Source organism: Mobula birostris, chromosome 24 (assembly GCF_030028105.1).
Source record: "Mobula birostris isolate sMobBir1 chromosome 24, sMobBir1.hap1, whole genome shotgun sequence".
In the NCBI taxonomy this organism is placed as follows: Eukaryota; Metazoa; Chordata; class Chondrichthyes; order Myliobatiformes; family Myliobatidae; genus Mobula; species Mobula birostris.
The window spans coordinates 52,324,786-52,352,144 of NC_092393.1; the positions used below are offsets into that span (position 1 = coordinate 52,324,786).

A 27,359-nucleotide genomic window follows, 5' to 3' on the forward strand; every position below is an offset into this window, starting at 1 on the left:
GTTTGTTCGATTTGGGTTGCGAGTGATGTTCGGAAGGTGGTGTGGGCGTGCACGTTGACCGAGGGCCCAGCGCGTGACTGACAGAGAAGTTCAAGATGAGCTCCAATTTCTTCACATTTGTCTGTTTTAATTAGAATGGGTCCTTTTCTTTTTGTTATTCTTTACTAACCCTTTATTAAAGATTCATAAATATAATTCCTTTAATCGCCTGCTATTAATTTGTAACATGGTAGCAAACTACACAGCATCCACACAAACTGGGGTTTGGGGTGGGATCGAGCGCGCCTCAATCTCCTGAGCTTGGCACGGCCGGGGATTGTCTTCCCTCGACTTGCGCAGCCGAGGAGACCAGGGAGTTTCACTTTCTTTCAGGATGTAGAATCTGTAGGGGAAATGTCACGTCTCAGAAGATGTGGCACTTTATTGATGGCCTACTGAAAAATTGTATTAAAAGTTATCAAGCGTAAAATGCTGGAGCAACTCAGCAAGTCAGGCAGCGTCCATGAAGGGGAATAAGCAGTCGACGTTTCTGCCCAAGACCCTTCAACGGGGCTGGAAAGGAAAGTAGCTGAAGCCAGAATAGGAAGATGGTGGGGAGGAGAAGGAATACAAGCTGGCAGGTGACTGGTGAAGCCTGGTGAGGGGGAAGGGGGTGGTGGGGATGAAGTAAGAAGTTGGAAGGTGATAGGTGGAAAAGATAAAGGACTGACTAAGAAGGAATCTGATAGGAGAGGACAGTGGACTGTGGAAGAAAGGGAAGGAGAGGGGGCACCAAAGGGAGCTTATGGGCTGCAGAAGAGAGGAGAATCAGAAGGAGGAATGAGAAAAAAGAGAAGGTGTAATTACCGGAGAAATCAATATTTATGCTATCAAGATGGAGGCTACCCAGATGGAATGTGACATGTTGCTCCTCCAATCTGAATTCGGTCTCATCATGGCAGTAGAGGATGCCGTTGACAGAAATGTCAGAATGGGAATGGGAAGTTAAATTGAAATTGGCAGCCAATGGGAGATCCTGCCTTTTCTTGCAGACAGAATGGAGATACTTGTGTCTAAGAAAGAAAGAGGGGCGGGGGTGGGGTTAACTTGTTTCTTCATGTCAAGTAACAGTTCCTCAGCAGACAAAGGATGGATGGGATGGAAAATGAATGTTGTTTCTCCAGACCCGAGCAACATAGTCTCACACCTTGGCGTGGGCTAAGGGCACACTTGGCAAGATGACCTTTCAAGCTTCACTGTTGCCCAGCAGAAACAGACCTGGACTTGACTGGCAGAATAGCCTCCAGTGGTGATTTAATGATTTTGTGAAATGATGCAAGAGGGGCTTAGCATCTCTTTTGGAATCCATCCAGAAATTGCACTCATTGTAAACTGTACAACCAACTGACCTCAATGGGAGCAAGTGGCCACCACCATAAGTGTATTTTCTTAACTTTTATCTTTTAAAAAGGCTCTTTAAGAAACTGGACTCCCCTTCTCAACTCCATCTCCTTACTGTTTGTTTGTGTCCTTTGACTCCATCTTGTTCTGCTTCCTCAGAATTCAGCTTGATGGCCATCATTGGTCTGTGCACTGAGAAGCTCACAGCACACCATCAGAATCAGATTCATAGAGTTACAGAATGATACAGCACAGAAACAGGCCCTTTGGCCCATCTCATCTGTGCCAAACTATCATTCTGCCTTGTCCCACCGGTCTGTATCTAGACTATAGCCCACCATACCCCCTCCCATACATTTACTTACCAAAATTTCTCTTAAATGTTGAAATCGAGCCCGCATGCACATTTGAATGGAACCACAAGAAGCTGTTCCTAAAACGCTGAGTGTGTGTCTTCACGCTCCTGTACCTCCTCTCTGACGCTGGGTAATGAGAAGAGAGTATATCCCAGATTGCGAGGGTCCTTAAGAATGGATGGTGTCACTGCAAACCACTGGTCCTACGGAGACTCAGACTTCTCAATCCAGGTGCATACTAAAAGTACACTGTGAGATAGGCATTCAATATCCAGTCATAACCAGAAGCTAACAAAGCTGCTGACTTCGCATGCTGTAGGGACCTAGCATGGAGAAAGCCTACCACCCCTCACCCCCCACACCCACCTCCCTCAGGGACCTGAGGGAGGACATTGTTATGCAGAGGGTGGTACTTAGATGAAGCAAGCTGCCAGAAAAAGTAGTCAGGGCAAGGACAACGATCACATTTGACAGATGCATGGGTAGGAAAGGGGTAGACAAACATGGGCCAAAGGAGCTAGCTTAGATGGGCATTTTAATTGACATGGAAAGTTGGGCACAGCCAGAGCATAGACATCTTTACCTCCCACTGCTATCCACTGGCCAGCCTGCCTTGTACAGCCCCCACTCCTGTTTCCTGCCTACCGGAACATTATACCTTCACTCACATTTCTTACCACACGATGGGTTCACTCTGGCCCCTCTTCCAGACATAATGGGGGCATTTAAGAGGCACATGGACATGCAGGCTGATGGTTTAGTTTAATCTGGCATTATGGTCGGTACAGCTTAGTGGGCTGAAGGGCCTGGCCTGTGCTGAACTGTACTGTTCAATGTTCTCATGCCACATTTGATCGTCTGTGATTCCTATGTGTTTCATTCCCTGTTTCCAAAACTGCAGTGGAATATAACCGGTAAATGTTCTGTATTTGTAAGCTGCAGAATGCACCTAAAATCTGACAGTTGTCAAATTAGATATTGGAAAGAGTGTTTCCACTCCTTACTGTTAGTTGAACTTTATTTCAAGTAAGTCAAGTCAAGTTTATTGTCATTTAACTATATACATGTATATTGTCAAACGAGACAGTATTTCCCCAGCCCAGGGTGTAAAGCACTGTGCATAACACATAATAACTTATGAAAGTTAGGATGAAATCTACAGATGGATTACACAAAAATAAACTAACTAAAGTGCATAAATTAAGTATTGTAAGGTACAAAACAGATTAACCAGTGACACTTCAAATGTGATGTGGCAGGGAGTTCAGAAGCTGAACCATAGAAAGGGTGCAGAGGAGATTTACAAGGATGTTGCCTGGATTGGGGAGCATGCCTTATGAAAACACGTTGAGTGAGCTCAGCCTTTTCTCCTTGGAGCAGCAGAGGATGAGAAGTGACCTGATAGAGGTGTATAAGATGATGAGAGGCATTGATCATCTGGATAGTCAGAGGCCTTTCCCCAGGGCTGAAATAGCTAACATGAGAGGGCACAGTTTTAAGGTGCTTGGAAGTGTGTACAGAGGGGATGTCAAGGATAAGTTTTTTATGCAGAGAGTGGTAGGTGCGTGGAATGGGCTGTCAGCGATGGTGGTGGAGGCAGATACAACAGGGTCTTTTAAAGTACATGGAACTTAGAAAAATAGAGGTCTATGGGTAACCCTAGGTAATTTCGAAGGTAAGGACTTTTTTGGCACAGCTTTGTGGGTCGAAGGGCCTGTATTGTGCTGTAGGTTTTCTACGTTTCTATGTTTAACGGCCTGAGGGAGAAACTGTTTCTCATCCTGACCGTTCTCGTTTTCATGTATCGGAGTCTCCTGCCTGATGGTAGAAAGTCAAAGAGAATGCTAGATGGATGGGTGGGATCCTTAACAATACTAGGAGCCATGTGTATGCAGTGCTCCTGATAAATGTCCCTGATGGATGGTAGGGAGATCCCTATGATCTTTCCAGCTGTTCTCACAGTCCTTTGTCCGGACTTCCGGTCCACGGCTCTGCTAGTCCCACACCAGAAGGAAGTGCAACTTGTCAGGATGCTCCTATAAAATGCAGGTAAGATGGGGCTGGGAGGGGGAGCCTCACTTTCCTCAGACAGATGTGATGGATTCCCTTTTCCCTGTATACAAGATATTAAGAGGAATAGATAGAGTGGATAGCCAGCGCCTCTTCCCCAGGGCACCACTGCTCAGTACAAGAGGACATGGCTTTATGGTAAGGGGTGGGAAGTTCAAGGGGGATATTAGAGGAAGGTTTTTTACTCAGAGAGTGGTTGGTGCGTGGAATGCACTGCCTGAGTCAGTGGTGGAGGCAGATATACTAGTGAAATTTAAGAAACTGCTAGATAGGTATATGGAGGAATTTAAGGTGGGGGGTTATACGGGAGGTAGGGTTTAAGGGTACTGTGCTGTACTATTCTATGTTGTATGTTCAATAGAACAGTTAACAGCTCACAAAAACAGGTCTCCAAAGTATGAAATAAACCTTGAAATGGCCACAAATGCCATAAAGATGGCAGAATTAGTTAACAGTTGTAAGATATGCAAAAAGAAATCTCAACTTTGGTGAAGGGAAAGGAGTTCTCTGGTGTACTCAACAATATTTTACCCTCAGCCAACATCACTGAAAGTTCAGGCCATCTGGCCGTTATTACATTCCTGCTTCTGGGGGCTTGCTCTGCACTTGTTGGCGCTGAGTTACCTAGATTACAAATATGACCACACTTCGGAATACTTCACTGGCTGAGGAGCATCTCGGGATAACTTGAAGAGGTTGTGAAACGCTTTTAACAAATGCGATGCTATTTCTCTTTCGCTCTCTCAGCCCCCCTCTCTTGTCTTCCACAGCCTCTCTCTCTCTCTGAATGCCTGTCTCTCTCTGCCCATCTCTCTCTAACTCCCTCACTCTCTTTCTACCTCTCACTCTTCCTCTCTCTGCTTTGCTGTCTCTCTCTGCCTCTCACCCAGCATCCCTCCTCTCTCTCTCTCTTTGCCTCTCTGCCTCTATCCTTCTCTCTTTGCGCCTCTCTCTCTTTCTACCTCTCTCTCGCTTCCTCCCTCTAGCCTCTCACTCTCTGACTCTCTCTCTCACCCTCTCTCTTTCAACCTCCCTTGTCTCCTTCTGTCTCTCTCCTTCTACCTCTCTACACCTCTATCTCTCTTTCTCCCCCCTCTTTCTCTCCCTCTTTCTCTCTCTCTCTCTCTCTGCCTCTCTCTTTCCACCTCTCTTTTTCTACTTCTCTCTCTGTCTCAATCTCTGCCTCTCATTCTCTCTCTGTTCCATCTTTACTGCAGGACCTCCAGGACAGATGGTCCCTGACACCCAATCCTTAGCCTGATATTTGTGAACACCCCTCTTGCTCATGTTGTACCTGTCAGTTCTTTGCGGTTATTTTCCTTATCCTTAGTAATTGCAATGTACAAATGGATGGAACTTCCAACTTTCCCCAATTGTTGGTAGTTCCTTTAAATGGACTGGTTTATTTTTGTGCCCTAGAAGGAATGCATTAAAGTGTTTAGTGAAACTGAAATGTTTAACAATCACCCTCAATAATAAGCTCATGTAGTTCTGCACAAAAACTAAGGCAAAAAAAGTCATTGGCTGCAGTGAACCAATGATGCAGGACTTGTAAGTGTCCAGAACAATGAAGCAGGTAGGAAAAGTCATTGTGGACACTAGCCATCCTGCAAAACTGTTTTTTTAAACACACTCCCTTCTGGACAGTGCTATAATGTTATTAAAATAAAACTTCATGCAATGTTAAAAAAACTTCTTCCCCCAGGCATTTAATCTAATCAATCCTCCTACCCCTTTCAATTCATTACAACTGTCACTGCACTGTAAATTCTGTAAACCACTTTCAATGCTGTTTACATTGTAAGTACATGCCAGCGTTTATTTATCAATATTCCATATCCACACGTTAACCTCTAACTTTACATGTTACATAATTCTCTATTCTTCATAATTGTTGAATGTTGTTTTTCTCCGCACGTCACGCCAACACACCACAGCAAATTCCTAATATATGTAGGTGTATATGTGAACGAAGTTGATCTTTGATCCTTGATGTTACTTCATCATCTGCAATTCAGAATAGCAGAGGATCAATGAAGAGTTGCACTGTTTGTTACATTTGGTTATATTCATTAAGGATGCAAATGTACAAGACAATTCTAGTTGTAATAATAATTATTTTATAAAATATATAATTAGCCTCAATGTCGACCCTCCATTGATCAGGATCGGCCATGGATATTGCGTCTTAGCTGCCTACACATGCCAGAGCAGTATGATATGAAGAGCAAGCAATCGCCCATGTAGCAGGCTCCCCCTCTCCATGCCATCGATGAATCCAAAGGAACTGCAGGTGCGTATACAGTTTGGCACCAGCGGCGTTGCAGGAGTTGCCAGTCAGCATTGAACTCAGTGTAGGACTGCCTCAGGGATTCCAGCTCAGGGCTTACTCCTGAAGCCTTCTCCATAAGTGGGTATAGCTGCAAGGCAGCGGAAGTTTGAGATCAAAGTTTTCCTTCTCCTAAAAGAGCTGTCAGGTGTGGCTGAGGAGCTCCATCTGTCCGAAACATCTGGTGTTAAGGCACCGGTAACCCAGCTTTGCCCCTTAACCTGTCAGTAGAAACAGTTCCGCCAGGCATAGTAGCTAAGCCACACGTAAAAGCCAGGAGCTGGACTTGGTTGTCAGAGGCTATTTGAGACACATGCCATTAGGAACATTTTATAGGTAGTGGGAGTTTATCCCCACTATCCCTCCCATCTATGACAAACTTAAGGAACCAATTAGCCTAAGTAAAACTTACTTCTATAGGGTATTTAAGTACAGACCTTCCTTATCAGAGTGAACTTTAGGTGTAATTTCCTCGTGGACTCTCAGTATTAGCAGAACCTGAAGAGAAACCCTCCCCTCCCATTGGGAATTAAACTTATTCCTTCCACTGACAACAGAAATTGCTATAAGTGCAGTTGTTCCTCTGTGACCTTATCTTGGTTTCTCGATTTCTTTGGAGTCGTATTATTAGAACAATAATAAGGTTCATAAATACAAAAGCAACCATCGCTGAATTGAAACTATCCATATCCAAGGAGAGAATTGTTCCATGTTGACATTTCAACTGACAGATCAACGAAACCAAGGATCTTACGCTGCACAAAGCCACAGCTTTTGTAATAATCACTCAGTGAGATTATAGAAAAATTTGCTGTTTCATTCATGCAGCTTCAAGTTCATGGATGTCAACATCTCAGAGGCTCTATCCTGAGCCCAACACATTGATGCAATCATGAAGAAGGCACGCCAGTGGCTTTACTTCGTTAGGAGTGCAGTGTACCATTCAGCTACCTCTTCTAATATGCAGAAATAAACTACAACAAATTCAGAGTAAATCAAATTATAAGTGCATTCAGTTTCTTACTTGCAAGGGAAGTTCTATCTCCACATGAGTATCATCTGGAAATAGCTTCGATCTTATGTCTCAAACAAAGCAGTTCTATACTTTTTATAGAAAGTGAAAAGGAGGGAGAGAGAAACCGGGGAATTATAGACCGGTTAGCCTAACGTCGATGGTGGGGAAACTGCTGGAGTCAGTTATCAAAGATGTGATAACAGCACATTTGGAAAGCGGTGAAATCATCGGACAAAGTCAACATGGATTTGTGAAAGGAAAATCATGTCTGACGAATCTCATAGAATTTTTTGAGGATGTAACTAGTAGAGTGGATAGGGGAGAACCAGTGGATGTGGTATATTTGGATTTTCAAAAGGCTTTTGATAAGGTCCCACACAGGAGATTAGTGTGCAAGCTTAAAGCACATGGTATTGGGGGTAGGATATTGATGTGGATGGAGAATTGGTTAGCAGACAGGAAGCAAAGAGTAGGAATAAACGGGACCTTTTCAGAATGGCAGACTGTGACTAGTGGGGTACCGCAAGGCTCAGTGCTGGGACCCCAGTTGTTTACAATATATATTAATGATTTGGCTGAGGGAATTAAATGCAGCATCTCCAAGTTTGCGGATGACACAAAGCTGGGTGGCAGTGTTAGCTGTGAGGAGGATGCTAAGAGGATGCAGAGTGACTTGGATAGGTTGGGTGAGTGGGCAAATTCATGGCAGATGCAATTTAATGTGGATAAATGTGAAGTTATCCACTTTGGTGGCAAAAATAGGAAAACAGATTATTATCTGAATGGTGGCCGATTAGGAAAAGGGGAGGCGCAACGAGACCTGGGTGTCATTATACACCAGTCATTGAAAGTGGGCATGCAGGTACAGCAGGCAGTGAAAAAGGCGAATGGTATGCTGGCATTTATGGCGAGAGGATTTGAGTACAGGAGCAGGGAGGTACTACTGCAGTTGTACAAGGCCTTGGTGAGACCACTCCTGGAGTATTGTGTGCAGTTTTGGTCCCCTAATCTAAGGAAAGACATCCTTGCCATAGAGGGAGTACAAAGAAGGTCCACCAGATTGATTCCTGGTATGGCAGGACTTTCATATGAAGAAAGACTGGATGAACTGGGCTTGTACTCGTTGGAATTTAGAAGATTGAGGGGGGATCTGATTGAAACGTATAAAATCCTAAAGGGATTGGACAGGCTAGATGCAGGAAGATTGTTCCCGATGTTGGGGAAGTCCAGAACAAGGGGTCACAGTTTGAGGATAAAGGGGAAGCCTTTTAGGACCGAGATTAGGAAAAACTTCTTCACTCAGAGAGTGGTGAATCTCTGGAATTCTCTGCCACAGGAAGCAGTTGAGGCCAGTACATTGGCTATATTTAAGAGGGAGTTAGATATGGCCCTTGTGGCTACGGGGGTCAGGGGGTATGGAGGGAAGGCTGGGGCGGGGTTCTGAGTTGGATGATCAGCCATGATCATAATAAATGGCGGTGCAGGCTCGAAGGTCCGAATGGCCGACTCCTGCACCTATTTTCTATGTTTCTATGTTTACAGGGAACAGTAATTAGGTTGATCCTTTCCATTATCTGCATCCTCATCTGGTTCTGACATTTGTTCTTTAGAAGCTGTGTCCTGTTTATCTCTGTTGTCAAAACCTCCCCCCACCCTGCCAGCCATATTAACCTACTAACCAGTATAGAACAAAGAAATTTACAGCACATTACAGGCCCTTTGGCCCACAATATTGTGCCAACTATGTAACTAACTCTAGAAACTGCCTAGAATTTCCCGAGCACATAGCCCTCCATTTTTCTAAGCTTCATGTACCTATCTAAGAGGCTCTTAAAAGACTCTATTGTATCCGTTTCCACCACTGCCAGTGGCAGTGCATTCCACGCACCCACCACTCTCTGTGTGAAAAACTTACCCCTGACATCCCTTCGGTACCTATTTCCAGGCACCTTAAAACTATGCCCCCTCGTGTTAGCCATTTCAGCCCTGTGAAAAAGCCTCTGGTTATCCACACGATCAATGCCTCTCATCATCTTAAACACCTCTGTGAGGACACCTCTCATTCTCCGTCGCTCCAAGGAGAAAAGGCCAAGTTCACTCAACCTATTCTCATAAGATACTCCCTCCAATCCAGGCAACAACCTTGTAAATCTCCTCTGCACTCTCTCTATAGTATCCACATCCTTCCTGTAGTGAGGTGACCAGAACTGAACACAGTACTCCAAGTGGGGTCTGACTAAGGTCTTATGTAGCTGTAACATTACCTCTCGGCTCTTGAACTCAAACCCACGGTTAATGAATGCCGACACACTATCTGCCTTCTTAACAACACCATCAACCTGTGCAGTGAGTGTCCTATCCACACGGACCCCAAGATCTCTTAGATCCTCCACACTACCAAGAGGTATGTCTTTGGACTGTGAGAAACTGGAGCACCCGGGAGGAACACTCACAGGAAGAATATACAACTTTTTTACAGAAAAAACCACAATTGAGCTCTGAACTCTGACACCCGAAGCCATAATAGTGCCACGTTAAACACTGCATATCATGGCATCCTACATACCTTTTTGTTTATAAAGTCATCAACTGTAGAAAGGAATTATTTAACCTCCTTTTAGGACCTTGAATTGTACAACAAGAGACATGGGGTATAAAGCTAAAACAATTTCTTATACAATAAGATGGATCCTTGCCCTCACAACCTTCCTCATCGTGGTCTTGCACCTTATTGTCTGCCTGCACTGTACTTTTTCCATAACTAATACTATATTTTGCATTCTGTTATTACTCTTTCCTCTGTCTCATGTCAAGTGCCCTGCTTGATCCATAGATCCTTTGATCCCTTTAGTCCAAATGATCTTAGGTATGTTTTGTGCCAGCAGTACAGAGGAGGCGTCAGTTACAATAAAAATATGGACCAAACTTGGGAAAATGGGACCTGCTTTGATGGGAAAATAGAACTCAACCATTTGGGCTGAGTGCCCGGTTGCATGCTGTTTAACTCTGTGGCTTTATATTAAACACTTCTTGACAAATTATACCAATAAAGTTACTTTTGTGATTTTTCACTGCTTCAGTCTGGCTTTTTGCTCAGTTTTTCTCTTTTCATTATCATTGTCTAGCCTGCTGGCATGTACCACTGCCTCGGTCTTGGCAACACATTGGTGCAGTAAAGGATATATAGTGGCACATTAAATACACTGCCACATTAATACATTTAATCTCGACCTGTCAGTGATATTCCCTTTGTTTCAGGAATAGTTATTACCCGCCAGCCATCAGGCTCCTGAGCCATTGCGAACATATAGGCTCACTTTCAAGGGCTCTACAACTCATGCTCTCAGTATTATTTCAAAGTTCAAAGAAAATTTATTACCAAAGTACATATATGTCACCATATACAACCCTGAGATTTATTTTCTTGCAGGCATACTCAATAAATCCAATAACCACAATAAAATCAGTGAAAGCCCACACCAACAGGGCGAACAACCAGTTTGCAAAGGACAACAAACTGAGCAAATACAAAAAGAAATTTTTAAAAAAAGGAAATAATAATAATTAGGTAAGCAATAAATATCAAGAGCATGAGATGAAGAGGCCTTGAAAATCCATAGGTTGTGGGAGCAGTTTAGTGATGGAAAAAGTGAAGTTAAGTGAAGTTATCCCACTTGGTTCAAGAGCCTGATGGCTGAGGGGTAATAGCTGTTCCTGACCCTGGTGGTGTGAGTCCTGAGGCTCCTGTAGCTTCTTCCAGATGGCAGCAGCGAGAAGAGAGCATGTCTTGGGTGGTGGGGCTCCCTGATGATGGACGCTGCTCTCCTGCGGCAGTGTTTCATGCAGATGTGCTCAATGGTTGGGAGGGCTTTACCTGTGATGGACTGGGCTGTATCTGCTACTTTTTGTAAGATTTTCCATTCAGTGGCATTGATGTTTCCATGCCTGGCTGTGTTGCAGCCAGTCGATATGCTCTCTACCACACATCTCTAGAAGTTTGTCAAAGTATTGCATGTCATGCAGAATCTTCACAAGCTCCTAAGGAAGTCAACACACTGTTGTGCTTTCTTTATAATTGCACACAGTACGTGCTGGGCCCAGGACGTGTCGATAACACCGAGGAATTTGAAGTTGCTGACCCTCTCTGCCACTGATCCGCCGATGAGGACGGACTCGTGGACCTCTGGTTTCCTCCTCCTGAAGTCAATAATCAGCTCCTTGGTCTTGCTGACATTGAGCGAGAGATTGTTGTTGTGGCATCACTCAGCCAGATTTTCAATCCCCCTCCTACATGCTGATTCATCACCACCTTTGATTCAGCCAACAACAGTGGTGTCAGAAAACTTGATTATGGCATTGGAGCTGTGCTTAGGCACACAGTCATAAGTATAAATCGAGTAGAGCAGGGTGCTGAGCACATGTATTTCTTTATTTATTAATCTGTAGATCTATTTGTTTACCTATTTATATATCTATTTATCCATCTGTTTATTTGTTTGTCTATGTATGTATCTATTTGCTATTTGCAGTTTGTCTTTTGTACAATGTTTGCCAGTCTTAGTTTCTGAGTAGTTTTACATTGATTCTACGTCATTTGTTCGACTGTGAATGCCCGCAAGTAAATGAATCCCAGGGTAGTATTTGGTGACGTATGTGTACTTTGGTAATAAATCTGCTTTGAACTTTGAATGGTTTGATGGCTCAATTTAATATCAGAGAAGGTATACAGTACACAACCTGAAATTCTTACTCTTCGCAGACATCCACAAAACAGAAGAAAAACCCAAAGAATGAATGACAGAAAACATTAGAACCCCGAAGCCACCTCCCCCTCCCACACACATTCAGCAGCAAAAGCACTGGCCTCTCCCCCCACTTGCTCCAGCAAAAGTATCAACCCCCCCCCCACCACCCATCATGTAAGCAATAGCAAAGTCCCCCAGAGACCACGATCTAGAGTCCATCAAAAACTACTGTTCATCCCAACACCTTGACGTCTCAAACAGGCTCTCTCTGTCTCACTAGTGAGGGAGAGACAGATACCGCTCCTGCAGCAGATGAGAGGGAGACCAACAACTCACTGTTCCAATGTCACAATCTGCTGCGCTGCGATATTCAAGTTCCCCTGACTCAAGGGCCACCTTCCCACAGCAGCGCGCACTACTGTCTCGATGTTTCAATCTCCCGCAACGCCTCTGTTGGCGGCACCAGCGGGAAAGCGGGTTGTCCACAGGGCCACTCCCTGAAGGCGCACGTCTTCCAAGCCGCACCTGGAGATCCCAAATTTCGAGAGCACGAACCCAGCAACATGAAAAACCACAGTCTGAGTGCAGCTGTAGATCACGGACTCCATCAGGACCCCGGCCACCTTTAAAAGGGAAGAAGAGACATTAAAGAAGAATGTTGAACTTTGTTCTACCCATTCCTCATCCACCTCCTCTGCTACTGACAACTAAATTTACCAGCTCTGATGCAGGTTCCTGAACCTAAACCTAACTTGAACTGTTTCTACTTCCACAGATGCTGTCTGACCTGCTGAGTATTTCCAACATTTTATTTTGATTTTATTACACTGCGAATGCACTTCTTTCCTTTTTTTGTGGGGGGGAGGGGCAAAGATTTACGTTCACCGATGCCAAACTGCAGCCAGATGAAACAAACTTGGTTTTCATTAAAAGTGGCAGAACAAACAGGCAGAAACCAATATCCTTGCACCAAACAACCTTGAAAACACTGCCTGAAGTATTAGCTTAGCTTGCAATAAAAAAACACAATGATTAAATTTATAAAAGCAAGATATACAACTTTTACCACGTAAGATAGGTTTTTCATCTAATCTTCTCAGCCTGCAGTCTAAACACTCCAAAGCCCGGATTTAATTAGAGGCATCATCTAAAACTATTCAACATGTTAACCAGGAATTACTGCAACTAAATGAAAGGTTCTACTTGGGTCTGAGAGATGGACACTCCAATCAAAAATGATCTTGTATTATGCTTGTTTGGGATTAGTTCATCTCTTGGCATCAGTTTTTAGCTTGAAAGGCTGAGACAGAGTGGATGTGGAGAGGATGTCTCCTATAGTGGGGGAGTCTAGCACATACTCGAATCCAAGGACATTCCTTTAGAATAGAGATGAAGAGGAGTTTCTTTAACCAGAGAGTGGTGAATCTGTGGAATTCATTGCCAAAGACAGTTGTGGAGGCCAAGTCATTGGGCACAGTATATTTAAGTGGAGGTTGATAGGTTCTTGATTAGTAAGGGCAGCAAAGATTACCATAACGCCATAAGATCATAAGACAAAAGAGCCATTTGGCACCTCATGTCTGCTCTTCTATTCCATCATAACTGATTTATTATCCCTGTGTACCCCACTCTCCTGCACGTGTGTGGGCACATGGCCAAGTGATTAAGGCATTAGACTAGCGACCTGAAGGTCGCGAGTTTGAGCCCCAGCCGAGGCAACGTGTGTTGTGTCCTTGAGCAAGGCACTTAACCACACATTGCTCTGCGACGACACTGGTGCCAAGCTGTATGGGTCCTAATGCCCTTCCCTTGGACAACATCGGTGTCGTGGAGAGGGGAGACTTGCAGCATGGGCAACTGCTGGTCTTCCATACCACCTTGCCCAGGCCTGCGTCCTGGAGAGTGAAGACTTTCCAGGCGCAGGTCCATGGTCTCGCAAGACTAACGGATGCCTACCCCACTCTCCTGCCTTTGCCCCAGAACCTTTGACACTCTGAGAGTTCTTGCACACACAGAAGCCCAACCACTGAGAGCTGCTGTACCTACATTTAGCAGCTTTACCAGGCAGAACCAGTCGAACAGACCTGTACAAACACTCCAGTTACTGGGCCCTTCTCCCGAGATCCGGTGTTATTCTCCAACTTGCGGGGAGAAGGCAGAATGGGATTGAGAGGGAAAATAAATAAATCAGCCATACTAGAATGGTGAAACTACTCAATGGGCTGAATGGCCTAATTTACTCCTATGCTTTATGGTGTTATGGTCATATGTGATAATGAGCTGTGGGCATGCTATGTTGGTGCTGGAAGCATGGCACCACTGTGATTGTTATTGAAGCAAATGACACATTTCACTCTTTGTTTTCATGTTTCAATGTACATGCAACAAATAAATAAAGCAAAGATAATCTTTTACCAGGGTCCCCAAGCAGAAAAGCAAAGGTGAAGAAGCCTGCCAAAGTCCTTCTCCAGCCCTGCTGAAGGGTCCCGGCCTGAAACGTCGACTGTACTTTTTTTTTCCATAGATGCTGCCTGGCCTGCTGATTTCCTCCAGCATTTTGTGTGTGTTCCATAAATCAGTGCCTGTTTTAGTTTCCAAAAACTAAATGCGATGGAGCTTTAATGGAAGAGCATTGCAAAAACAAGGCATAAATTTAATTTCTCTGGCATCACGTCAAGTGAGGCTGCAGAAGACTTTACAGAGCTGGTGATCGGAATTCAATTCTATCTACTTCCTGTAAGGAGTTTGTACTTTCTCCCCGTGATCATATGGGTTTTCTCTGAGCACTCTATTTTCCTCTCACATTCCAGAGGCGTACGGGTTAGGGTTGGTGAGTTGTGGGCTTGCTATGTTGGCCCCAGAAGCATGGCGATACCTGCAGGCTGCCCCCAGCACATATTTGAACTATGTTGGTCATTGGAGCACATGACACTTTTCACCGTGTGTTTGGACGTACATGTGACAAATAAAGCTAACCTGATATAGGTAGGTTAAGTGAGTGGGCCAAGGTCTGGCGGATGGAATGCAACGTTGGCAAGATCATCCACTTTGGAAGGAATAATAGAAGAGCAGATTATTATTTAAATGGTGAATGATTGCAGCATGCTGTTGTGCAGAGGGACTTGGGAGTTGCTTGTGCATGATTCGCAAAAAGTTGGCTTGCAGGTGCAACAGGTTATTAAGAAGGCAAACGGAATGTTGGCCTTCATTGCTGGAGGGATTGAATTCAAGAGCAGGGAGGTCATGCTGCAACTGTACAGGGTGCTGGTGAGGCCGCACCTGGAGTACTGTGTGCAGTTCTGGTCTCCATACTCGAGGAAGGATATACTGGCTTTGGAAGCAGTGCAGAGGAGGTTCACCAGGTTGATTCCAGGGATGAAGGAGTTAACTTATGAGGAGAGATTGAGTCACCTGGGTCTATACTCTCTGAAATTCAGAAGAATGAGAGGGGAAGTTATAGAAACATACAAAATTTTGGAAGGGCTAGATAAGGTAGAAGTAGGGAAGTTGTTTCCGTTGGTAGGTGAGACTAGAACAAGGGGACATTGCCTCAAGATTCAGGGAAGAAGATTTAGGATGGAGATGAGGAGAAACTGTTTTTCCCCAGAGAGTGGTGAATCTGTGGAATTCTCTGCCCAGGGAAGCAGTTGAGGCTTCTTCACTAAATATATTTAAGATACAGTTAGATAGATATTTTTCATAGTAGGGGAATTAAGGGTTATGGGGAAAAGGCAGGTAGATGGAGCTGAGTTTACGGACAGATCAGCCATGATCTTATTGAATGGCGGGGCAGGCTTGATGGGCCAGATGGCCAACTCCTGCTCCTATTTCTTATGTTCTTATGATCTTTAATCATCCTAGTCATTGTATCTGTGGCCCTAGGTATGCTCAATAAAAGCAAGCAATCTGCTGCTGATGGAAACCGTACGTGCTCAAGCTTGGACACACGTATGACCAATGTTTCTACAAGTGAGATAAAATAAGAGAATATTGGAAGTACTCAGAGGTCATGCAACATCTGTGCTGAAAGAAGCCATGTTAATAGGCCCTTCATCAGAAATAGGAAACTAGCCAGATCTGATGAAAGTCTATTTATTATAATGTAAACTGTTCTGTTCTCTCCACAGATGCTGCCTGACCTGTTGAGCATTCCCAGCATTCTACCTCAAAGATTCCTGTGTATCTCACAGTTCCAGCAATGTTCCGCCCCCCACTCATCTGCCCCTCACCAGCATATCATTAAGCAAGACCTCACCACCCCCTCTCAGCTGACACCAGCACCCTGTCTACCACCCGAGCTCCATCCTATCACAGACATTCCCTTTGTTCTCTCCACCCTGCCCCCTTTCTGCACCTTAATACGTTCCTAGCTTCTAGAGACAAGGGAGACTGCACATGGTGGAATCTGCAGCTACAAACAGTCTGCTGGAGGCAGATCATCTGATCAACTATTCTAGTTAGCCTCTGAAATGGCATGATAGCATATCAGTTATCGAATGATTCACAGTGCCAGCAAGCCAGGTTCAATTGTGCTATCTGTAAGGAATTTGTAGGTTTTCCTTGTGACCGTGTGGATTTCCCCCGGGCGCTCTGGTGTCGTTCCAGATACATGGGTTAGTAGGTTAATTGGTTACACGGGTGTAATTGGGTGGCCTGGGTTCATTGGACCAGAAGGGTCTGTTACTGTGCTGCATCTCTAAATAAATTAAATATCTATTACCCCACTGCACTGTAAACACTTTATATACACAACTTTTTATAATGCTGTTTACATTGTACATATGTCTTTATTTATTTATTTATTGAGCTACAGCACGGAATAAGCCCTTCTTCTCCTTCGAGCCATGCTGTCCAGCAACGACTCCCAACTGATAGGCCTTTGGACTGTGGGAGGAAACCAGAGCACCCGGAGGAAACCCACGCGGTCACAGGGAGAACGTACAAACTCCTTACAGACAGCGCTGGGAATTGAACCCGGGTTGCCTGTACTGTAAAGCGTTGTGCTAACCACTACGCTACCATGCCGCCCTGGAATACATGCTGGTATTTATGTATTTATGCACATTTTATTCTATATCTGTACTTCTGTTTTATTTTTTATATAATTCTTCATTCTTTATAGTTGTTGAATGTGTTTTTTTTGTTATATGTCGCAGATTCCTAATTCATGCAAATGTTTATGGCTAATAAAGTTGATCCATGATTCTTGACCCTTGAACCTTGAATTCAGTGTGTCGAGCAGCATCTATGAGGGGAGAGGAATTGTCCACGTTTTGGGTCGAAACCCTGCAGTAGGACTGAGAGTGGAGAGGGAAAATAGTTGGTTTTGAACCTCCTATGTACCCCACAATTTTCCGAGTTGTCTTCTTTCCTGTGCACTTCCAGTTGTGGCACTCACCAGCCAGGGCCCCAAGTTTGGAATTCCACACAGCCATCGCTCCTTAGATCCAATGATCCTTCTGTCCACCTTTAAATCCTCTGTAATGCCTAAATTAGGTATTAAATTCTAAATTCTTTGTAGTTTAGAAGAATGGGGTTAATGTCACTGAAATGTATAGACTAGATTATGAGGACACGCAGTCCCCTTTTATTGTCATTTAGTAATGCATGCATTAAGAAATGATACAATGTTCCTCCAGAATGATATCACAGAAACACAAGACAAACCAAGATTAAAAGAACTGACAAAAACCACTTAATTATAACATATAGTTACAACAGTGCAAAGCAATGCCGTAATTTGATAAAGAACAGAACATGGCACGGTAAAAAAAAGTCTCAAAGTCTCTCGAAAGTCCCATCATCTCACGCAGACGGTAGAAGGGAGAAACCCCCCCTGCCATGAGCTTCCAGCGCCGCAAACTTGCCGATGCAGCATCCTGGAAGCACCCGACCACAGCTGACTCTTGAGTCCATCGGAAAACTTCGAGCCTCTGACCAGCCCTCCGACACCAAGCACCGAGCACCATCTCTGCCGCGCGCTTCGACCCCGGTCCCGGCAACAGGCGATAGGCAAAGCCGAGGATTCGGGGCCTTCCTCTCCGGAGATTCTCGATCACACAGTAGCAGCAGCTGCGAAGCAGGCATCTCCAGATGTTCCTTTGTGCTTCTCACGTCTGTCTCCATCAAATCAGGATTGTGCACGGCCTCTATTTAACAAATACGATATCATTTCGGAGCGGCCGCACGCGCTGCGTCGCACTGCCATCTTCTCCTCCCCTCCTTTAGGATCCTGAGGAGCACAACAGGTAGTTTTTGAGATGTTTTCAAGTGTTTCCAACTCCTGAATGAGTGGACATGCAGTTGTTACAAGATTATGGTACAGTCACTTAAAACTGAGGTGCTTAGGAACTTCTCAGCAATTCCTACCCCAGAAGCTGGATCATTTGGGATATTTATGGAGAAAGCAGATGCAGTTTTGAAAGACTAGACTGTTGTTGGGCTATGAGGCACCAGCAGACTGAGCAGAACTGCCATGATTAAGTTGGCGAGATGGGAGTTTGAGGCCTAGTGTTTGGGATCCTGGTCATTGGAGAGTCTGGAGTTCATGGTTCTCATCCAGGGTCTTCATTCATCGTCATTAGTGAGTCCTGGGGTCGATACCGAAGATTGAAAGCCAAAAGTCGATCAGCAGTCCAGAAGTCAAATCCCGATGGCCAGATCAAGTCTGAAAGTCCACTGGGGAAGTCGAAGGCCTAACATTTGCAAATACGTGAGTCTACTGGAGGCTGGAGGCCTGGAGAGGCCTATCTGTGTATGTAGGTGGATGGGGTGGGGGAGGAATGAGGTTTGTTTTGCTGTTGTTGTTTTATTGCTGTTGTTCTGCTGGACATGCTGGGCATGCTAAGTTGGCACTAGAATTGTGACTCTAATGGGCTGCCCCCAGCACATGCTTACATTTTATTGGTTGTTAATACAAATGACTCACTTCACTGGATGTTTTGATGTAAAAGTGATAAATAAATTAATCTGTATTTGGGTCTGAATATGATTTTCCTGAATGGTGGGGCTGGCTTGAGCTGGCCTACATTTTCTTACTTTGATTTTTCTCTGGTCATCTGCCCTCACATCTCAAAGGGATTGATTGATAATGCTCTTGTGATGTTTTGGGAAGTTAACACCTTACATCAATAGCACGATGCACTGTAGGTACAAGCTGTAGCTAACTTTTAAGTAAGGATACATGACAGAATGTTCAGATTTATGGATGCAAAGACTGCCAAAGTGAGAGGCATCAGGTTAAATCTTAACACTAGTTGAATTGCAATTTTAGCACTGTATTAAAATTTATTGGAGGACTTTGGAAAAAGGAAGAATTGTATGGCATGCAACCAAAATGCAGTTTCAAAAGTACAAATGCAAGAGGTTCTGAAGATGCTGGAAATCGTGTACAATGCACAGAAAATGCTGGAGACCAGCAGGTCGGGCAGTGTCTACAGAGAGGAGTAAATCCTGATGAAGGGGCTCAGCCCAAAATGTCAGCTTTATTCCCCTCCATGGTGCTGCCTGTCCTGCTGAGCTCCTCCGTTATTTTGTGTGTACTGTGTTACGTACCCCGTAACTGGGTTGCCAAAACAGCAGAAATGGACCACTTAGTTGGAGTCTGGATCACTGGAACTAAGAAAGTTTTATTAAAGAAATAAGTAACACAGTACTCTAAACATAAGGATATAAATGCAACAGGTTAGCAATGATAAAACACACATGTACACAGAACTAGGATAATAGGATCAATCAAGCTCTATCGCACTCTAGGGGTAAAATGATCAGTCTCAAGTGACACAGAGTTCAGTTCAGTTTAAGTCAGTTCGCAGTAATCGCTGTTGTGCCGTTGGGGAGAGAGAGAGAGAGCGAATGATGATATTCAAATCGGATTCAAACAGACCTTTGATATTCCTCGCAGTTAGCTTTCGGGCGAGCCCTTTGTAATGTCTTCTGAGGTCACCGACTGTGACCCCTCCGTTCCGGATACGATCGTTCTTCTGCAGTGAACCCAGCACCCAGGCAAGGGCGGACACACACACCAGGTTCCCGCCGATCGTACCTTTTCACCCTGTGCCTCTATGGTCGGTTCCCGCGATCAAACCTCCAAAGCTTCCACCAACTTGTGGGGGGGGGGGCACTGCATTTCCAGGGTCTCGTTATCTCATGGTGTCATGGTGTGTCTCTTGCCTTAGCGAATCTGTTCCTTTTATCCCCCTGCTGGGGTATCGCCTGTCCATCAAACTTCAAACAGTCCAGGTTCAAAGCAACCGGTCTGTCAATACTCGGAATTGTGTCTCTTTTCGTTAATCTCTCTCGTCTCTCACTTATTAGCATTTTGAATTTTTCCCCATTGTCTCTCTCTTATCTCTCTTATCAGCATCAATCTTCTGATAACTTGGTCTGTCGTCACAACTGCAATTTCAAAAGTTTGCTTTTTAACAAAGTCCAGTAAGACACTAGACTGGAGTTCCAGTGAGTAACAATCAGAATCAGAATTCAGTTTGTTATTACTGACACATATCATGAAACTTGTTGTTTTGCAGCAGCAGTACAATGCAGTACATAAAATATACTATAAATTATCATAGGTTCACCAGATTAATTCCTGGGATGGCAGGACTTTCATATGATGAAAGACTGGATCGACTAGGCTTATACTCGCTGGAATTTAGAAGATTGAGGGGGGATCTTACTGAAACGTATAAAATTCTGAAGGGATTGGACAGGCTAGATGCAGGAAGATTGTTCCCGATGTTGGGGAAGTCCAGAATGAGGGGTCGTAGTTTAAGGATGAAGGGGAAGCCTTTTAGGACCGAGATGAGGAAAAACTTCTTCACACAGAGAGTGGTGAATCTGTGGAATTCTCTGCCACAGAAAACAGTTGGGGCCAGTTCATTGGCTATATTTAAGAGGGAGTTAGATATGGCCCTTGTGGCTAAAGGGATCGGAGGTATGGAGAGAAGGCAGGTACAGAGTTCTCAGTTGGATGATCAGCCATGATTATACTGAATGGCGGTGCAGGCTCGAAGAGCCGAATGGCCTACTCCTGGCACCTATTTGAAATATATGCTTTATAAAAAATTAAATAAATAGTGCAAAATGAGACCGGAAATAGTGAGCCAGTGTTCATAGATTCATTGTCCAATCAGAGATCTGATGCTGGAGGGGAAGAAGCTGTTTCTGAAATGTTGAGTGTGTGGCTTCAGGCTCCTGTACCTCCTCCCTGATGGTAGTGATGAGAAGGGGGCATGTCCTGGATGGTGGGGGTCCTTAATAATGGATGCTGTCGTTTCAAAGTATTGTCTTTTGAAGATGCCATTGATGGAGGGGAGTCTAGTGCCATGATAGAGCTGGCTGAGTTTACACATTACTGCAGCTTTTTCCAATTTTGTGCAATGGCCTCTCCATACCAGACGGTGATGCAACTGGTTAGAATGCTCTCCATGGTACATCTGTAGAAATTTGCCAGAGTCTTTGGTAACATGACAAATCTCCTCAAACTCATAATGAAATATAGATGCTGGCGTACCCTTTTCATAACTGCATCAATATGCATAGATCTTCAGAAGTGTTGATACCCAGGAACTTAAAGCTGCTCACCCTTTCCATTGCTGACCCCTTGATGTGGACCGCTGTGGGTTCCCTCGATTTCCCCTTCCTGAAGCCCACAATCAATTGCTCTGTTTTGCTGATGTTGAGTGCAAGGTTGTTGTCACAACACCCACTCAACCAGCTAGGCTGAAGTACTGTATCTGGTCCTTGACTCAAAACGCTGCCTCCACAGACGCTGCCTGACCAGCTGAGTTCCTCCAGCAGCTTGTTTTCTGTTCGAACTGAACATTGGTTAAGACATCATGGATGGCATCCTCCTGTTGTAACAAAGAACCCCTTGATATCTTTCACGTAGACCCAGGAGAGCCAATAGGGCCTCACTTTAGCATCTCATCCAACTACAAGGATTTTGGTGCTGGGGGTCTCCAACGTGGAACTTGAACCCAGAAACACAAGCATGAGGCAAAAGTGCTATCCTTTGAGTTGGAACAGACACATGCTAAGTAGTGGCTATGAAACTCCGGGCCTTATCACACTGGACCCATCCTTCCCCCATCTCTCAAACCCCTGGAGGCACGGCCATACCGGTCAACCTCAACAGTTTGCAATTCGCCTACCGGAGAAACAGGTCAACGGCAGATGCTATCTCTCTGGCCCTACGTTCCTCCTTAGAACACCTGGAGAATAAAGACGCATACGTAAGGCTCCTTTCCATTGACTACAGCTCTGCCTTTAATACCATCATTCCAAATAAACTGATTCCTAAGCTCCGAAATCTGGGCCTTAGCACTCAGATCTGCAGCTGGATCTTCAACTTCCTCACAGACAGGACCCAGGCTGTAAAAATAGGGGACAAGCTCTCCCCAACAATCACTCTGAGCACCGGTGCCCCACAAGGCTGTGTACTCAACCCCTGCTGTACTCACTGTACACCCATGATTGTGTAGCCAAGTTTCCATCAAACTCAATATATAAGTTTGCTGATGACTCAACAATTGTAGGCCGTATCTCGGGTAATGATGAGTTTGAGTACAGAGAGGAAATTAAGAACCTGGTGGCATGGTGCAAAGACAATAACCTATCCCTCAACGTCAGCAAGACGAAGGAATTGGTTGTTGACTTCAGAAGGAGTAGCGGACCGCACGACCCCATTTACATCGGTGGTGCGCAAGTGGAACAGGCCAAAAGCTTGGTCCAACCAAGCAGAGTCCACTGCCAAGAAGGCCCACCAGCGCCTTTACTTCCTGAGAAAACTAAAGAAATTTGGCCTGTCCCCTAAAACCCTCACTAATTTTTATAGATGCACCGTAGAAAGCATTCTTCTAGGGTGCATCACAACCTGGTATGGAAGTTGTCCTGTCCAAGACCGGAAGAAGCTGCAGAAGATCGTGAACACGGCGCAGCACATCACCCAAACCAATCTTCTGTCCTTGGACTCAACTTACACCGCAAGCTGTCGGAGCAGCGCTGCCAGGATAATCAAGGACACGACCCACCCAGCCAACACACTTTTCGTCCCTCTTCCCTCTGGGAGAAGGTTCAGGAGCTTGAAGACTCATACGGCCGGATCTGGGAACAGCTTCTTTCCAACTGTGATAAGACTGCTGAATGGATCCTGACCCGGATCTGGGCTGTACCCTCCAAATATCCGGACCTGCCTCTCGGTGTTTTTGCACTACCTTACTTTCCATTTTTCTATTTTCTATTTATGATTTTTAATTTAAATTTTTAATATTTACTATCAATTTGTAATCCAGGGAGCGGGAAGCGCAGAATCAAATATTGCTGTGATGATTATACTTTCTAGTATCAATTGTTTGGTGACAATGAAGTATAATGTAAAGTATGGCTGGTGTAAGGTTGAAGAATCCAGTTCAGTGTATATCTGGTCTCTTGGCTCAGTAAGGTGAATGACTCCCCAGGCTGAGTTATGAGTTGAGAAGTACCCCACACCTGACCCTTAACACTTTCCATAGTGCAGTGTGCAGGCATGGGAGTCTGTAGCACACCAACCAATCAACTTGAGGGTTATTCTTGATTGCTCTCACCACAGAAGCTAGCTGGCCTGCTGTGTAATTCCAATGTTCTCAGTATTTCTCTGCTCACTCTGGGCAGGAGTGCTGTACCTTATCTACCTACTGTTACTGCCCTACAACACTGAATGCAGCTGGACCTACCCCATGAGAGAACACTTCACAAGCTGAAAGGCATTCTTTGCCTAGCTTTGCTCAGTACTGATCCCATCTCCTTGGAAATCTAGATAAAACCATTTCTTTCTGGACATTTATCACCAATTGAAAAAATAGGATTTGGTTAGATTGAAAGGAACACCACTCCAAAAACTGACTTTTCTTTTCTATGTTGTTTGTGGATTCCCGACATTCTTAAATTATTCTTCTAACTGCCTACGAGTATTAGAATGCCTTGTGGTTTGAATTGTGTCTCTTTGCCTTTCCTTCCTCCCTTCTTTTCTTTTCCATTAATTTCTCCAACCCCCTGCCCTTTTCTCTTTTCCCATTCCTCATTCTGGCTCCCACCTTACTCCTTCTGTTTGCCTCGCTTGCCTATCACCTCCCTCCGGTGCCCCTCCTCCTTCCCTTTCTCCCATGGTCCGGTCCACTCCCCTCTCCAATCAAATTCCTTCTTCTTCAGCCCTTGACCTTTTCCACCTATGAAGTCCCAGCTTCTTCCTTCATTCCCTCTCCCCACCACCCACCCATCTTTCCCCTCAGCAGGTCAAACCTATCATCTGTTTCCTTTCCCTCTCCTCACCTTCTTCTCCCTTCCTTTCCAGTGTTGATGAAGGGTCTCAGCCTGAAACATCAACTCTCTGTTCTTTTATGCTGCCTCTCCTGCTGAGTTCCTTCAGCATTTTGTGTTTGCCTTTGAGCACATCTGTGGGTCTGTAACTCACTCTGGACCCTGTTTCCAAGCATACCATCCCCGATCTGGAATGCAGAGATTATTAATAATCATTTATATTTCATCACCAAAGTTTGAAAACCTTTTTGCTAGTTTGGGGTTGTGACCTTCCATTGTCAAATTTGGCAAAGGTGGCCAATACAAGTAAAGACATAATACAGTCCTGATGAAGGGTCTTAGCCGGAAATGTCGAAGGGTTAATTTCTTTCCATAGATGGTGTCTGGCCTGCTGAGTTCCTCCAGCATTTTTTGTGTGTGTTACATTTAAAGGTGAATTTTCTTGATGAAAGTGAACCCTAAAAACATCAGTGGTTCACATAGTCACAGAATCAGACACACACACTCACACACACACACACACTCATACACACTCACACACACAGAATCACACACACACACACACACACACACAAACACACCACACACACACATACACCACACACTCACACACACACCACACTCACACACACACTCACACACACACACACACACACACACACACACACTCACACACACACACACACACACATACACACACCACACACACACACACCACACACTCTCTCTCACACACACACACACACACACAATCTGTTGTACTCAGCTGAATGGGAGACATTAACTGCCTGCAAGAAGGTGTAAACACGAGGAATTCTGCAGATGCTGGAAATTCAAGCAACACACATCAAAGTTGCTGGTGAACGCAGCAGGCCAGGCAGCATCTCTAGGAAGAGGTACAGTCAATGTTTCGGGCCGAGACCCTTCGTCAGGACAAACTAAAGGAAGAGCTAGTAAGAGATTTGAAAGTGGGAGGGGGAGGGGGAGATCCAAAATGATAGGAGAAGACTGGGGGGGGGGAAGGGATGGAGCCAAGAGCTGGACAGGTGATTGGCAAAAGGGATATGAGAGGATCATGGGACAGGAGGCCCAGGGAGAAGGAAAGGGGGGAGGGTGGGGAAAACCCAGAGGATGGGCAAGGGGTATAGTCAGAGGGACAGAGGGAGAAAAAGGAGAGAGAGAGATAGAATGTGTGTATATAAATAAATAACAGATGGGGTACAAGGGGGAGGTGGGGCATTAGCGGAAGTTAGAGAAGTCAATGTTCATGCCATCAGGTTGGGGGCTACCCAGACAGAATATAAGGTGTTGTTCCTCCAACCTGAGTGCAAGAAGGTGAGTGGTTCTTGTTACATTATCTATTTAAGACAATTGTACTGATTTAAATTAGCCATCACCACTTTAAGGCAGTGTTAGAGTTTTAAATGTTAAAGATTATTTTTATTTTACAATTCACGGAAGGTGTGAGAGTGGCATTGCAGACAGCAGCTGTGTGGTGGTGGGGCTGAAGGTGCAGAGGTTGAATCTGCTCTGAGTGAGGTTGGAGTGGACCCTGCCCACATGCTGTCAGCAGGGCATCTCGGGTACAACTGTGTGGATCCATACATCGCCCTGTGGCACATGGTTAGCATTTTTAGTTCGACTGATAATATGACTCAGTATCGACATTCCTCTGGGATATGTACACAACCCACTGAGAAAAAAACTCCTTTCCCACCCAGGAATGAAGTGGTCAGCCCTTCTGTTCAATCCACGTCCGTTAGTTTCAAATCTAACTGTATGGGGAAATACCCTCACAGCTCCTAACCAAAGTAGCCACTTCAAGATCTTACATGGTTCAAAGAGGACGTCTCTCATATCCCTATTTGAACCATGGAATAAACCAGCTGTGAGTGAGTGCATTTCCTCGTGAAGGGGGATCTAGAACTAGTGGGTGTGGATTCAACAGAAGGATTAAGTGCAGTTCCTTAAGAATACAGGTCTTTTTTTTATAGAACTTGCTACAAATATAAATAAATAGGATTTAGATATCCTGACCCACACTCCAGTTCAGAAGGTGGCAGTAATGCACCTTAAAATTGTTTGCCAACCACCATAAAACTGCAGAAGAAGAGCAGAAGGACTGTCAGCATGTCCTTTTTATGGGGCTCAGAACTACTCACAATACTCCAAATGTGGTCCAACCAATACTCTATAAAGCCCCATCCTTGCATTTGTATCCTAGTCCTCTGGAAATGAATGCTACCATTGCATTTTTGTCCCGATTCTACCATCTGCATTTTCTTGCGTCTCCCTGTAATTCTCTTCTATCCCCCCCTTAAAGCTTTCACACCCTCCCTCTAATATTCTCACAAGAACCATCTGCAGCTGTGCAAATTCTCCTGATACACTCAAAAAAACACTTAGATTTTAAGCAGACAATTTTGCCACACCAGAAAAAACTTAATTTTTATGTTTTAAAGTGTCATCTCGAAGAGACTAAAGAAGTTGGGCATATCCTCACTGACTTTTACCAGTCCTTATTGATGCAGCCTTTCTGGATGCAGAGCAGCTTGCTATGGCAACTGCTCTGCATGTGACCGCGAGAAACTACAGAGAGTTGTGGACACAGCTCAGCACATCAGGTGGACTCTGTCTATACTTCTCGCTGCCTCAGTAAAGCAGAGAGTATAATCAAAGACCCCACCCCACCCGACCATTCTCTCTTCTTCCTCTCCTGTTGGGCAGAAGGTACAATATCCTGAAAACATGCACCATCGGGCTCAAAGACAATTTCTATCCTACTATTACCAGACTCTTACATCGCCCTCTTTTCATTGTTACCGTCAGGGAGGAGGTACAGAAGCTTAAAGCCACACACTCAGTGATTCAAGAACAGCTTCTTCCCCTCTGCCATCCGATTCCTAAATGGACATTGAACCCGTGAACATTACCTCGCTTTTTTATATATTATTTCTGTTTTTGCACTATTTTTAATCTAACTATTTAATATACATGTACAGTATAGACTTACTGTAATTGATTTACTTATTTATTTTTTTCTTTCTATATTATCATGTATTGCATTGTACTGCTGCTGTTCAGTTAACAAATCTCACAACATATGCTGGTGATGGTAAACCTGCTTCCGATTCTCTTTGACAGACCTCTTTTATGATAAGATGGAT

General features: G+C 44.5%; 1 protein-coding gene across 4 annotated transcripts in view; it reads right to left on the reverse strand.

Moving 5' to 3' along the window:
- Nucleotides 1-5,659: 5,659 nt before the first annotated feature.
- The window catches only part of LOC140187167 (uncharacterized), a 99,191-nt gene continuing 77,491 nt past the window's right edge, over nt 5,660-27,359 (reverse strand). For 3 of the 4 annotated variants that reach the window (XM_072242185.1, XM_072242183.1, XM_072242186.1), the window contains one exon: nt 12,075-12,518. In XM_072242185.1, coding sequence (XP_072098286.1) covers nt 12,172-12,518 — 347 coding nt within the window. In that variant the 3' untranslated portion in view covers nt 12,075-12,171. Of the gene's footprint in view, nt 5,814-12,074; nt 12,519-27,359 lie in introns of those variants that run through there. The other variant, XM_072242184.1, reaches the window with a different exon arrangement.